The sequence below is a fragment of the Melanotaenia boesemani genome, chromosome 18 (assembly GCF_017639745.1).
Source record: "Melanotaenia boesemani isolate fMelBoe1 chromosome 18, fMelBoe1.pri, whole genome shotgun sequence".
NCBI lineage: Eukaryota > Metazoa > Chordata > Actinopteri > Atheriniformes > Melanotaeniidae > Melanotaenia > Melanotaenia boesemani.
In genome coordinates, this window is record NC_055699.1 from 27363537 (window position 1) to 27378821 (window position 15285).

Genomic DNA, 15285 nt, shown 5'->3' on the forward strand with positions numbered 1-15285 from the left:
TTCAGAGCAGAACTTTAAATCGTTAATTCTTGTACTGAACAATCAAATCTTTTATTGAACAGCAAAAACATGAATGTTGAGTAAAGTATTACTCTCACCACCTGGCCACCTCACATTTGTGAGCTTGTATGCTTTGTGTGCTTTTTACTGAACAGTGATCAGTTGCGCTCAGAGGAAGCTGATGATGATGGGATTTGGAGGATGATGGAGGCTGTAGGTACTTTGCCAAACTGGCCAGAATTTTACCTGAATAGCATAGATCAGGGCTACTCAATTCGGTCCTACGAGGGCCGCAATCCAGCAGGTTTTCCATGTATCCCTGCACCAACACACCTGAGTCAAATTAATGAGTCATTGTGTAGAACCTGATTGGCTGTTAGAGACACCTAATTTGACTCAGGTGTGTTAGTGCAGGGATACATGGAAAACCTGCTGGATTGCGGCCCTCGTAGGACCGAATTGAGTAGCCCTGGCATAGATATTCAAGTGTGCTTGCTATAAATCTGGTTGTTTTAGCCAAGATTATGCAATAATATATTTTCCTTAACTAAATTTAAGTTCTCTGTTAAATTTTAAGTGAAGTTTAAGTGAATAAACCTTAAACTTAGTAAGTGTCTGGTTAATTCCAAAATATTCCCATTAATTCCCATATTTTTCCGTTATTTCCCAAATATTCCCGTTAATTCCCATTGAAAGTTTCCAACTTTGAAAATTCCTGGAATTTTGCAAACCTAGAACTAAATAATTCTCTCTGTGATCACTGACTGATTCCCTCCACTTTAAAACTTTAAAAAATTTAAAACTGACTGAACAACTTTCTGTTTTCAGAATTGGTCTGATTGAATGGATGGAGAACACCTGCACTCTGAAAGAGTTTCTCTACAACACGATGACTGAAGAGGAGCAGCACAAAGCTAAAGGGTACGGTCCGCTTATCTGAAGGTACTATGGTCCGCTAATCTGAAGGTACGGTCCGCTAATCTGAAGGTACGGTCCGCTAATCTGAAGGTATGGTCCGCTGATATGATGAGGGTTCATCATGATGTTGGTGTTCCACTCTCAGATGTCAGATCTTTCTGTTACTGATTGTTCTGCCACTGATGGTAACATGGTTTGGGTTTAGATCAGATCCCTGCTAAGGTCTTTGTTCTTTTCTATTTTCAGTCAAGTGTTAGTGGTCGATAGTGGACCATAACCCCAGATATGAGCCCTGAGGACTTTCCTTCAAACACATTTTGGATTAAATTTATTTTTTTGGAGGAGATCCTCACCATTTCATATTTTATTTCCTGAAAACACCTGAGTCTTCTGTCTTTCTCCAAATCTCCCTGTTGAGATTCTTTTGGAAGTATTTACATTTAATCCAGATTTAGCTTGACAGGAGATTATTTCTGTTTCAGATCTGCTGACGTCTACATGAGATGGCTCTCTACCTTTGCTCCAGACGTTAGTGGTTTCGCTGTGTATGGACTGGTCTACAGGTAACCTATTTAAACTCAGGTCTGCATCGGGTTGTTCCAGTGTTTCTCAACCTTTTTAGTCCACTTGACCCATACAACAAACATTCATGGACTACCTAACTCTAAACAGCTCCCAAAACAACTTGCCAACTTAAACAGTTCACAGCAGTTTACAACATGAATTCACAGCTTTTACAACATTTTAGTCTGTACTCACTTATTGTTTCATTTTACCATCTTAATAGGAAGAATGTGCTGATTTTCTGTGCCTAAGTGAAGCAATATCTGGCTCCACATCTGAGAGTTTAAGTCTCATATCCTAGTCCACATTAATGCGGTTGCGCTGCTTTGTTTTCAGGCCAACAAGTGCAGAAATCCGGCTTCACGGTTGTAAGTGGATGGAAACGGCATCAGCTGTTTCAGGGCGTTGTCAGTGAGCTCAGGATCAGGTCGGATTTGGAGCCAAAAGTCAGTTAAACTTTTCTTGGTGAAAGCTGTAGTCAGTGTCTCATCTTATACAGTATCAACAAGGCTGTCGGCTTCTTGGTGACCCAAATGGATATCTGATCCACTCAAAGCTTACTAGGTGTCTCTTCAGCTTTGCAGGTTTCATAGCCTCGTCAGTCAAAGTTTCGTACCACAAAACACAATGCAGTTGAGGATCATCTACATCACCCGCTCAAAACAAAAATAAGCTGCAAACAGTCGTGGTGGTATTTTCACTTTAATGGTGGATTTTCCACGTTCAATGTAAGGTTCACAACTTGGCGTCGACATTGACGAGGTTGCTAACATCAAATCCTCCTCTGTTCTAGACCATGCTTTTGAGTTTTTAGGGAAAACTGACACTTATCCATCATGAAGCCTTGGGGAACTCCACGTGTAGATGCTGAACTATAAGGGGCCCAACGTGGAGCTGTGGGGAACTCCACATTCAGATCTACAGTTACTGGCTGATACGAGGTAGTTCCTGACTTTGAAGCAGTTCATGCTGAAATCTTTTCCTTCTCTACCAGGAAAGCCAAACGTGCCGATGCAGTGAGTAACTTCTTGAAAGTGATGCAGCATGTTCCTGGTGATCTGCTAAAGTAAGTTGAATAATTCTTTTCACGATGACGAAGGAAAAGCAGAATTTCGGTGAAACTTTTCCTTTTCCTCTCCAATGTCCAGGAGAGCATTCCTGAAGATGTGCAGTAGTCCCGAAGCCTTCCTGTCTCTCAGATCCCACTTCATCAGCTCTCATGCTCTGCTGTGCATCAGCCACTGGATCCTCGGCATCGGAGACCGTCATCTATCCAACTTTATGATCAACATGGAGACCGGCGGCATGATCGGCATCGACTTTGGTCATGCTTTTGGTTCAGCCACACAGGTAATTTCATTAACTCCAAAAATGTCGTAACACTTCATTAAATAAGAGTCGGAAGTAAGTGGAGTTTACCTCCCCTTAGAACACTGACCTGAGACTCGAAGGTGGAATGTTGTGTTTCCTTCCAGTTCCTCCCGGTTCCCGAGCTGATGCCATTCCGGCTGACTCAGCAGTTCCTGAATCTGATGCAGCCATTGAAGGAATCTGGGTTGATCCATAACATCATGGTCCACTCTTTGCGGGCCTACCGGGCGGAGCCGGACCTCCTGCTAAACACCATGGATGTGTTTGTCAAAGAACCATCTCTGGACTGGAAGGTACCAGAACCTGAACCAGGACCATGACCAGGTTATGGTTCAGGGTTCAGGTTTCTGTAGAACTGATATGATGCTGGTATTTCTATTCTACATGATGCAGATAAAGCCAGATGTTTTCTAATCAGCAAGTCAGATTAATCATTAATAGATAAAAGTCATTGATTTGAAGAGTGATGTTATACCAGACCAGGTTCTGAGTTAGACTCCAACACCCATTTCTTCATCCAGAAAACACACAATATATTTTTGTTTTTTTCTGAAGAACTTTGAGATGAAACAACTGAAAAAAGGAGGAACGTGGACGGAGAACGTGGACACCAAAGAGATCAACTGGTTTCCTCTGCAGAAGGTCAACTTTGCCAGACGGAAGCTCGAAGGAGCAAATCCAGCTGTTATAACCAGGTACCACCTCAGGACGGATGAAGCTTTCATTCTGGTTTTATTCCCAATTTATTCTGGTTCAGTTCAATCCAGCTTTATTTGAATAGTTCCACTTCACAACACGTCATCTCAGGGCTTTATAGACAAATCAATTCCAGCCAGTTTATGATCAATACCAGCCTAGTTAAGGAAAACCAACAGATTGCATTGAATCTTGACTTCAATCCGATCCCCCATCCTGAGACGCACGATGTGATAGTAGAAAGGAAAAACTCCCTTTTAACAGAAAGGAAAAACCTCAAGCAGAACCAGAACCCAGCTCAGAAGTTCTTTCAAAGTATCTTGGCGAGGGGGCGTGTCCAGATCACATGGGCTGACAACAGGGGTGCCTCAGGGCTCTGTGCTTGGCCCTCTTCTCTTTCCACTATACACCTCCTCACTCGGTGCATCATTAGCTCTCATGGTTTCTCCTACCACTGCTATGCAGATGACACTCAGCTTTTCCTTTCTTTCCCACCTGACGACACAACTGTCTCAATGCGAATATCAGCATGCCTTGCTGATATCTCTGCATAGATGAAGGATCACCACCTTCAGCTAAATCTGTCCAAGACTGAGCTTATTGTTTTTCCAGCAAATCATTCCTTACTGCCACATTTAAGTATGCAGTCTGACTCACACTTGTGCCTACATCTTCTATCAGGAATCTTGGTGTCATGGTAGACAACCAGCTGACCTTTAAGGACCATGTTGCCTCGGTTGCTCGATCTTGCTGATTTGCTCTCTACAACATCAGGAGGATCAGACCCTACCTGACAGAACACACGGCCCAACTCCTGGTCCAGGCTCTGGTCATTTCACGCATTGACTACTGCAACTCCTTGCTGGCTGGCCTGCCTGCATGCTCAGTTAAACCTCTGCAGATGATCCAGAATGCAGCAGCACGTCTGGTCTTCAACCAGCCCAAAAGAACTCATGTCACTCCGCTGCTAATTGCTCTTCACTGGCTTCCAGTTGCAGCACCCATCAAATTCAAAGCTCTGCTTCTGGCTTACAAAACAATAACCCAAACGGCTCCTGTCTGCCTTCACTCCTTAATCCAACACTCCCTCTCGACAGTTACGCTCTGCCAGTGAAAGTCACCTAGTGCTCCCACCACAACGTGGGACAAAATCAGTAGCTAGACTCTTCTCCTCTGTTGTCCCCCAGTGGTGGAACGATCTACCAAACTCCGTCCGAACCGCAGAGTCCTTATCCACTTTTAAAAGCAAGCTAAGGACTCAGCTATTTAAGGAGCATTTCCACTCTTAGCTTAACTCTTCTACTCAGAATGAGTTAGAAAGATTTGTGCAGCTCTTTGGCTCAACAAAGTACAGAATAAGCTGTGTGCACTTATGCCCAAGATGATGATGTGTAGTTCTGTGTTGTTCTTACTCTCAGATGTAAGTCGCTTTGGAGAAAAGCGTCTATCAAATGACTGTAGAATAGAATATTCTGGTTTTATTCAGGTTTTTATTCAGAGTTTCATTAACCCTCAGCTGTTCTGTGGTGTCCACAGTGAGGAGCTGGAGCTCGGCTTTGAGAAGGACTTGTCATTCCCAGGAATGCAGCGTGTAGCTTTGGGAAGTGAGGAGCACAACGTTCGGGCAAAGCTTCCGGCTTCCGGTCTGTCAGTGGAGAACCAGGTGGACTGTCTGCTGGACCAGGCCATGGATCCCAATATCCTCGGCAGAGTTTGGGTCGGCTGGGAACCGTGGATCTGATTCTGTGGTGGATCGTCAGAGTGATCAAACAAATGTTGGGGTAACTGGAAGAACCCTGCTTGATGTCAGATATTCTTGTCTGTGGAAAAAAACTTTAATCATCTGAATGAAAATAAACCAAAGTCTGAAGTTTTTCCTGTAAAATTACTTGAAGAGATAAAAGCATCAGCTGTTTTCATTTATTGTCATTCCAACAATCCCGTTAATCCAGTCCAGCCGTTTTCTGACAGGATGGAGCATAATAAAACTTTATTTATACATCACTTTTCCAAACAATGTTACAAACAGCGGACTGGATCTCTTTATGGCTAAATCTGTAAAACTTCATTAACTCACCCTGAAGGGAGAGATTTAGATTTTATTTTCACTTCCTGGCACACAGATCATCGTCCACTCAGATCACCGCTGTTCAGATATAATAGTGAAGATTTTATTTTATATAAAATATTAGTATCTTTAATTTAATTTAATAAAGGAAGATTATTAACCAGAGTCCAGAAACTTCTGGACCAGGGGATGTCCAGTTCTGGTTCTGGAGGACCTCGGTGCTGCAGGTTTTCCTGGTCCGACCTGACTCAGATGATCCATCTAGAAACATTAAAATTCCTTCACGACAAACCAGTCAGCTCATTTCCCAACAGATTTCACGCGTGGTTGGTTGATAAACAGAGTTGAAGTTTAACGGTGAGAAGGAGCATATTTCTGCAGCAGGAAGGAAAAGCTGCAATCAGCCAGAAAAGCAGAACTGGTTCTGGTTCCTGTTCTCTAAGTCTGAACTCATTGAAACTAACTTTTCCTGGTTTCTCTTTTCAGGACTCGTTCATACTCTAGGTTGTTCTCTCTCTCAGCCTGAACCCTCCAACAATTTTTTCCTTTGGTCCAGTATTTGCTCTTTAAAAAAAAAAAAAAAAAAAAAAGTTTTGGAGCAGCAACCCAGGCACTGAAAATACCTCCTGGACCAGAACTAGACCCGAAAGTCTCCTAAAGTCAGGGAAAAAACTTTTACTTCTAAAATGATCTTGTTAATTCAAAAATGTATAGCAGCTGACTGAAGATAGAACACATCCGTTCAGAGACTCGGTTAAATTTAAATTAATTTCACTTCTCAATAAACGGAATCATTTCCACCAATCGAGCTCAGATCTGTTGAATCTTTTTAGCATCAAATCTGGAAGTTCTGGTTTTAATCTTTGGGCTGAAGGTGAATTATCTCTGAGCATGAATTAAGTTAAATTATTTTATCAGTGATCAGACACAAGCAGCAATTAATCCACTTCAATAGATTATAACATTAAAAATGGGGGGGGGGGCTAAGAAAACATTATTCTGTTTAACGGTCACAGTGATGATTCCTGCAGGTCCCGGTCTGGATCGGACCAGTACCAGGAACACAAAACATCCTGAAGGTGGTCATGACCATAACTGGACACTGCAGCCGGATCAGAACCCAGAACTTTGTTGTTCCTTCTCCTGGTCTTTGGAGACCCAATACAACACGGATCAATCCAAAAGAAATCCAGATTTCAAGACAATGAAAGTGCTGAGTCATGATTATTTCTTTATTTCGGTCAGTAAACAGACTGAGGCCTGCAGGAGGTTCTTCTGTCACAATTACTTCCAGACATGGATTCACACCCAAACAGAACCAAGATTTAACAAAACATTTTTCAGTAAAAAATAATCTCAAATGATTTTCTTTAAAAATTCATAAAAAATATATAAAGTAAATTATGTAACAAGTTGCCATAAAAAGTGTCGCAAAGAGAACACTGCAGAACCGACAATTACAATTCTTAACAGGTTTGAATTTCCTGGTTTAACATTTTTTCTGTGAACACGGATGGTTTTCAGCTTGTTTCCGTCGGGTTCTGGGGAAGATGAACCAACATCATTCCCTCGGTTCATGTTGAGGTTTGACATAAAAAATGAAAACATTAAAACCAGAAATCCGTTAAGGTCTTTGGGTTTAAGGCGCAGGGAGAAGCGCTGCATCAGAAACGTACCGCCGCAGCTGGTTTTACTAAAACACTTTAACAGCCAGAACTTCTGAAATGAAAGTGCGAGATGCATAATTAGTGTTTTCTGAACATCTGGGTCCATTCGCTCAGTTCATCCTGGTGTCCGAGTTTTACGAAACTTCTCATTTTTGGCTTCACATGTTAGAGTTCTGATCAGCTGAGACGTCTTAAAGTAGAAGAATCAAGCGATGATGATGATGATCCGCTGCTTTGGCTCATTGCGTTTAGAAGAATGAAGATGCAGAAATTCAGCGAGTTTATTTGTTGTGATCATCAAAAGTTGGATAAGAAACCAGTAACACCTCTCAACTGTTTTCTGTAGTGTTGTTAAAGCTTTATATATCTGTAATGCCACAGCTTCCTTCTAATCTTCCAGGACCCGTTTTCAAACAAACCGCACATCAGTGAGGAACCATGAGTTCAACCAACAGCTTCTAGAGAAATTTGTCAGTTTTCTACAAAAAGGAAAAAATGAATAAAGTTTAGAAGCCAAGAGGAGTCCAAAGTTATCTTTAAAAGAACACAGACTCTCTCTGATAAAAGTTTTTAACATGTTCTTGTAGAGGGACATCGCTGCTCACCTCTACAGAAGTCTTTCTCAGTTTTGGTCCTCAGGAACCATCATCCGGCATGTTTTAGGTGAGTTAGGTGTGTTATAGTATGGACACCTCTAAAACATGCAGGGTGGTGGTTCCTGAAGACCAAGACTGAGAACTGCTCTACCGGGATCCCTGCTGATGATACAGCTGGGATCACTCACTTTGGTCGTCGAGGGCTGGTGTCCTGCAAGTATTGGATGTTTCCCTACTGCAACACACCTGATTCTAATAAAATGGATCTCCAACAGCTTGTTGTCAAGTTTTGCACAAGTGACCCAATCATTGGTGTTGCTGCAGGAAAACATCCAATACCTGCAGGACACTGGCTCCTTGAATGCAACACATTTGTTGAATGTGTTGAATGCAACACATTTCTGTAGATTTAAGTTCTGTCTGACCTACATTTAGTGTGATGACATGAACAGAAGCCTGTGAATTAAAAAAGTACTTAAAAGTTTATATAAAATCTTTGTGAAAGTGCCAAATATTTAACCATCGGACAGCAACGTTCGTCTGTACGCTGCAGAATTAAAGAAACCAGTTCATATAAAAAAAAGGAACTTTGTGGCTGATGTGCATAGCAGATGTACTGAAGGCATGAAGTCCTCCAACAGGAGTTAGTGTTAGATTTCAGTTTTAGTGTTAGACGGTCAGATTTTGGGTCTCCATCCATTGATGAACTGCATGACTTTCTTGACCTGTAGTTTACTCAGTTTAAAGTCTTCGGATAAAATCTCCTCGGTCAGCTGCAGGAGCAGATTCCCATCAATCTTCTCAGACACAAACAGAGAGACAATTTCGTCTGGAAGGCCCAGGAACTTTAGAGACTTGTACACCTCTTCTATAGAAACCCCAGCCAGGCTGGACGGAGGCTGCCAGGGTTCAGTCGGCGAAAAGGTGGGACAGATTAAAGAATTGGAGACGGTAGACTTGTTTTCTGTGTCCTGGTCTGGTTGGGGAAGTGAGGAGTTTGTAGTTTCCTCCTTTGTATCACAGACGAACTCTGACAGAAGGTCCTTGGTGGTCTTCATGGTGCAGGATTTGGGTGTTCGGGGGGGCAGAATGGGGCAGGACCGGCTCTGCTGGCTGTTAGATTCTTCTATCGGCTTGTCTCTGTACATCTCCGAGTTGTAACTAGAAGATTTGGTGCAGATCTGAGATGCTTTTTGAAAACTGAAGTCTTTACTGGTGAGTACGTGCTCTCGTACATTGAAGTCCACAAGGCTGGACGTGCACATTTTAGGGGTGTTGGGAGACCTTTTTCTGGGATAACTGTAGTAACTGCGACAGCTGGACGGTAGGAAGTCGTCCATGCAACAGGACTCTCCTCTGCTGAAGTTATTGGGCCAAGATAACCGCGAGGAAACTCCATCTGACCTCAGAGAGCTGCTAGGGGGGTCGGCAGGCTCAGTGCTGTTGGACTGGACCCAGTTACAGGGGTAGCAACCATGGCTCTGGTCTGCTGGATCGGCTCCGTCTTGCTCACTCGCTCCACTGCTGAAAGAAAAATGGAAAATTTGTCAGCAGGTTCAGGTCAGTCTAAACGTGCTCTGGCTCAGTTTTCCAGTTCCCCAGTTCTTACATGTTGTGGAGACCAGAGGAGTAATACGAGAGGGTTGGACTAGGGGAACGGGTGTCCTGCTGTCGTGGTTTTAACGGCGGCTGTTTGAGACTCCGTGGCGGGATGGGCGGAGCGTTGAGGAGACGACATTCCTCCTTCACCTAAAAGGAAAAAAAACAACATTAACAACCCTGAAAATGTTTTCTTTCAGCCTGAGATTTGTCAGACAGCACAAAGACAAGTCAAAAACTGAGACAAGTCTGAAACCTGACTCGTAGGAGCCGGATCCTCTGGACCGGATCGGTCAGCATGATAAACTCATTGCTCCCGTTTAACAGGAGAATTGATCTACTGATCCAGTTCACACAGGAAGGATCGGTTTGTTCTGGATGTTTGTGTCCACGGTACCAGTCACAACCCTGGAAATGGTTTTTCTTTTATAAAGTGGGAAACTTTATTTAGAAATCAGGATGTTTTGGGAGGAAAGGCGCTGGCGCAGAGCGGACCGTAGAGACTCCGTCCCCATATCAGCCTTTCATGAATGACGTGTTCATTCTGATGGAGATTAAAATCTACCAACAAACAGACCTTACGAATCAAACTGTTCTGTTCTCTGGTTTTTACGTATAAATCAATGTGAATCAGACCTTCTCAGACCATCCCTGTAGGAAGGATTTGTACTCACAGCTTCAGATTTGGGTGGGACTGGTGGTGGAGTCAGAGGAGCATCCAAACTGGTGACAGCGCCCAGAGGACACGTGACCGGGTACGACAGGGTCCCAGTTGCCATGCAGCCGTTGTTGATGCTTCGGATTCCTTCGTTTGAGGAGGTTTTTGGGATCTGGCCTCGCAGGTGGTCCAACCACAGCTCCTCATAGGGAACGTCTAGCTTGCTAAGGCCTGGCGATTGGCTTGAGCTCTCCAGCAGCTCGTGGAAAAAGTGTTCGTTTTCTCCGGGTTCTGATTGGTTCCCGTCAGACGGTGGAGGGGGCCAGTCTCCATACAGCGTCATACATCCCTGTAGGTTGACTTCACTGTTACCATGGAGATTGCTGCCATAGACGCACACTGATAGCCGGTGGAAGGACTGGGTGAGCTCATCCCGGGCGTACGTCAGGGAGCTGGGAATCTGCAGGTGACCCGGACACCCATTGGAGCTGCTGCTCCCACCACCGCTACTATTCCCACTGCTCTTCTTAGGACTTTTTCCATCATCATTCCAGTCTGTCCGAACATCCCGGACGGCACGCGAGTAGTCATCGATGTCAAATTGGTCCTGACAGAAGGAGAACCAGCGGTGGACCATGGTGTCCAGCCACAGCTCTCCCTGCAGCAGCTCCTCTGGAACGATGAACCTCGGCATGGCCACGTGAAAAGGAAAATGGATGGGAACTATTTTGTTGCTTCGCAGGATACAGCACACGACCACGGTCTTGGTCTGGATGTTCACCAGCTTGTAGCGGTGCCCCTCCCGGATCAGGTGGAGGTCATGCTGGTTTCGGGGTGGACTGCTAGGGACGATGACGTTGACCGGGAGTCGGGTTTTTTCCACGATGTTCCTGATGGTGTGCTCACCGTCCTGCATCTGGAGCTCCAGCGGACTGCAGGTGCTGAACCGGCCCTTGCACTGGAACGGAAGGCTGATGCTTTCGTTTGTTCGGTGGTTCATGCAGATCAAACACGGCATCTTTCCCCGACCGATCTTACTGATGGAGTTCAGCTTCCCGATCTTCTTAAAAATAGTGTTGAGTCTGGACTTCTCTTTGGAGCTCTTGGCGTAGAGGATCTCGGCCTGACCCATTAATGTCAGCTCATCACCGGTGCAGAGTGTGATGTTATAAACTTCTGTGTCCTCATTACATTCTCCAGAAGCCATCTGAGGAAACATCACATCACCATTAAACTGATTAGAAGGAGCCAGGAATGGACCTTAGAACCACATCGGCCATGTGACAGCACTAAATTTAGTTTCTTCATTTTTTCTTTTTCATGGAAATCTAAATTCCTGGGGTAAACATGTCAGTAGAAATGCTGCCAGCTTCCAGAAAAACTGGGTTTTAAATGAATCCCACACACCAAACAAGATTCCAGAATAAACAGATTAAATGTACCTTTACATTAAAAGTGATTTCCTCCATGACGTAGACCCGTTCAGGGAAGGCTTTCGCCACCTCCTCCACACTATTGAAGTACTGCACGGGTTCCTTGACGTCCCGGTCCTGCTCCAGCAGCTTAAACTGACCTTAAGCAGGAAACACGCAGTGGGAACAGAGAATATTAAGAAAGCAAAGACAAAACTATACGGTATAAGAACAAACAGAGAATGGACACGTGCTTGGAGCTTACCTTCATAATGAACTGGGATCTCTATTTTGGGGCCGATGACGTAGTGTCCCTCCTCCAGGCTGTGAGCAGTGATGGTTGTCCACTGACGGCAGGAATGAACCAAGAGGTAGTCGTTGTCTTGGAGCCCTTCAACCAGCTGATCTGCAGGAAGGAGAAAAACATTCATCAGCTGAAATGCTGACTTAATCCTGCCATTCCACCTGCACCAAGGAAATACTACCAATGACATCCAAGTACAGATGAGTCTGGTATTGGCTTGACTGGTGTCAGAGAACGACAATAACAGGCCAGAAGAATATACCATAACGTTAAATATCATGCTGTTACAGCAGCAGCCATTTCTATTTTCAGGCAAAACTTTGAATAACTGAAAGCAAAGATTAATCCATAAGTCTTCCAGAGGCTGGTGCATCCCGGTCCTACGAGGCCTGCAGTTCTGCAGGTTTTAGATGTTTCCTTCTACAGCACACCTGACTCTGATTAAATGGATCCAACAGCCTATGAAATTTTGCACAGTGACTCAATAATCTGGCTCAGGTGTGCTGGAGCAGGAAGCGAGGAAAACCTACAGGCCTGGTAAAAAAAAAAAAACATCAGATCTGCAGCGTGGGTGGAGATGTGAAGAAAGACGGCAATTTAAAAATGAAGCCAAAACAAAACACAGGAGAGATGCTTCCTCATCTCAGATTATTTTACTGAACCAAATCTTTCAATGCATGAAGAATTAAACCATTTTAATCCACTAAGACTTTATAAATTTCACAACAGGGAATTGTGTGTTACTACAGAAAAATATATTACGAAAAGCAAATTAAGAAAATATAAAATACATATATTAAATACAATTACAACAAAATTTTAAAAACTATATACCACAGTAATTGGTGTTCTATGTACAAGCGTACACAGTGTGCATTAAGGAGGAAGGTTTACTGAAATATGCAATTAGGGTAATATCTGTCTATATGTATCGACATACATGTATACACATATATCTACACATACACATACACAGTGTATATTCATACATCAGGGGTGCCCAAAGTCGGCCCTTGAGGGCCGCTGTCCTGCAGATTTTCCAATCTTTCCTGCTTCAACACACCTGACTCAAATTAAATAGATCCAACAGCCTATTAAGTTTTGCACAATGACTCATCAATTTGAGTCAGGTGGTTTTGGAGCAGGGACACATCAAAAACCTGCAGGATTGTAGCCCTTGAGGACTGGAGCTGGGCACCTGTCATACACTTACACATTTTCACATATACACACACACACATACATACATAACTGTCTACACACATACGAGGTGCATCTTGTGTGCATGAAGTGGCAACAGTGGAGGTAAAGTGTCCGACTGACTGGTGATGAAGGATCAAGGAAATGCTCCTTCCTGCAGCCAGGATGCTGTAGTCTCTGACAGAAGGAGCTGCTCAGCATACCCACGGCCTCATGCAGAGGGTCATGGGGTTGTCCATGATGGATGTCAGCTTTGCTAACATCGTCCTCTTGTCCAACACCACAACAGGCTCCAGAGGACATCTCAGCACAGGACCTGATCTCCGGACCAGTTTGTCATTCCTCTTCTGACATGCGTCCAATAATGGCGGTATTATCCAAGAACTTTTGTAGGTGGCAATGGTACGAGTTGTGCCTAAAGTCTGAAGTGTAGAGGTTGAACAGGAAGGGTGAGAGAACTGTGCCCTGTGGCTCCCCCATGCTGCAGACTTCCACATCGGACACACAGTCATGGAGCCTCACATACTGTGGTCCGTTGGTAAGGTAGTCCATGGTCCATGTAGTCAACTACTTGTCCACTCCAGTTCCCACCAGCTTCCCTCTCAGCAGTGCAGGCTGGATGGTGTTGAAAGCACTGGACAATAGGGATGTGAATCCCCACCACTAAAGGCCAATTTGATATGCATCTCCATATGCTGCCAGCAATATGTACATTAACGATACAGTGAAGCCTCCGGCGGATATGATGCAATACAACTTAGCCCTGTTCATGATGCAATTCATTAATGATTTGACCTTATACAATGCTAGTCTGCTCGATACGATTCATGAAGTGATAAGTCAGGGGCACAGGTCTGTAGTGGTTGGGCACCCTGGAACCACACAGGAAGTCTTCCATAGATCAGGAACCCTCTCGAGACTCAGGCTCAGGTTGAAGATATTCAGGACCACCTGAAAGAGCTGGTCTGCACAGTCTCTGAGCAGCCTGGAGCAGATTCTGTCCAGACCTGCTGCCTTCATGGCCTTCGTCCTTCTGAGGTGGCTTCTCACCTGATCGGCTGTGAGGCAGACATGATGATCGGCTGGGTGGAGGATGGGTCTTTTGGATGCTGTGGATGGGGGAGACAGGGTGGTGCGAGGAGGGTACAGGTGACGATAACACTACACAAGGAGGGAGAGGGTCTGATGTGATCTAAACATCCCTGCAGATCTGCTATCTTTAAATAGTTACTGCCTGCTTAACATTTTATAACAATAACACATCTCTGAGCAGCTCCTTGTTGTTAATGTAGAGAACAATTTTAATCAAATCGCATAAACCACTGAGCTACAATGACACCGTGTTTTAATTGGCTTTAATTATTTATGTGAAGTAAAGCTGTGAAGAGTAGATTATATGTCTAAACAAATTATCTTAACGTATTGTGGTTTGTTGGGCAGACATGGGGAAATTCCTACATTATAATGAAAAAGACACTATTACACTGAGCAGTTATCAGAAACTGACCAAGCTGATCGTACAAACCAGCCTCGCTCACAGTTGTTAGCCCCTGCTGCTAATAAGTTAACATGAAAACTTGGGACAGTCACGAAACTACTAACCGTCGTCCAGCCTGATGATCTGGGGTAACTTATAGGCGCTGACGAGCTGATCTAATGGAAGCGACGACGTACTCCACGTAACATCTTTTAAATTATTGTACAACATTGTTCCAAGGTCCATCTTGTTAGCTTACATTAGCTAACTGTTTAGCTAGCTCAACGTAAACACGGCCACAAAACGCTACTTTAAACAAAAGAACACATTAAATGGTTAAGTTGATCTTCATCTACAGAGTCATATTATACTACACGGTCGTCTCATATTTCCATTTTCGTTTGTCCAGGTATCATAAAGGTCGATAAAGGAGCAGAGCCATGTTTGTTTAGCTCACGACGGCTGCATCAACGCAACTGCTTCACCGGAAATACGTCATGACACTTTAACAACAAGAGCATTGTTTACCTTACGGTTGAACAGAAATATTATTTCTATAGATTATTTCAACATGTTAATAAAGAAACATGTTGTTACTGAACTGTACCGTATTCAGTAATATGAGCTCTCCAGCTATCTACAATCCAAATTGTACAATCCATTTTAAAAACTTCAGTCATACTTTTATGTTGATCAAAACTGAAGACAAATTTATCCAGTCAGTCAAAAAGATAAATGAATAAATAATGTAAACA

General features: G+C 43.7%; 2 protein-coding genes across 5 annotated transcripts in view; one reads left to right on the forward strand and one right to left on the reverse strand.

The window, feature by feature from the left end:
• Positions 1–5419, forward strand: part of prkdc (protein kinase, DNA-activated, catalytic subunit) — a 54550-nt gene extending 49131 nt beyond the window's left edge. Inside the window, exons 80-86 of the mRNA XM_041968527.1 lie at positions 829–921; positions 1401–1481; positions 2477–2548; positions 2631–2832; positions 2958–3146; positions 3409–3548; positions 5086–5419. Of these exons, the coding sequence (XP_041824461.1) occupies positions 829–921; positions 1401–1481; positions 2477–2548; positions 2631–2832; positions 2958–3146; positions 3409–3548; positions 5086–5290 (982 nt within the window). The 3' untranslated portion in view covers positions 5291–5419. The remainder of the gene's footprint in view (positions 1–828; positions 922–1400; positions 1482–2476; positions 2549–2630; positions 2833–2957; positions 3147–3408; positions 3549–5085) is intronic.
• Positions 5420–6835: 1416 nt separating this feature from the next.
• Positions 6836–15021, reverse strand: garem (GRB2 associated, regulator of MAPK1). Of its 4 annotated transcripts, none has more exons than XM_041968536.1 (7): positions 14656–15021; positions 14104–14214; positions 11815–11955; positions 11580–11710; positions 10154–11344; positions 9490–9629; positions 6836–9401 (listed from the first exon to the last, which is right to left on the reverse strand). In XM_041968536.1, the coding sequence occupies exons 1-7, from the start codon at positions 14774–14776 to the stop codon at positions 8558–8560; spliced, it is 2679 nt and encodes an 892-aa protein (XP_041824470.1). In that variant the 5' UTR covers positions 14777–15021; the 3' UTR covers positions 6836–8557. The 4 variants fall into 4 exon arrangements, with proteins under 4 accessions (XP_041824470.1, XP_041824468.1, XP_041824472.1 ...); XM_041968534.1 differs by having other exon boundaries at positions 6836–9404; XM_041968538.1 differs by lacking the exon at positions 14104–14214.
• Positions 15022–15285: the final 264 nt, after the last annotated feature.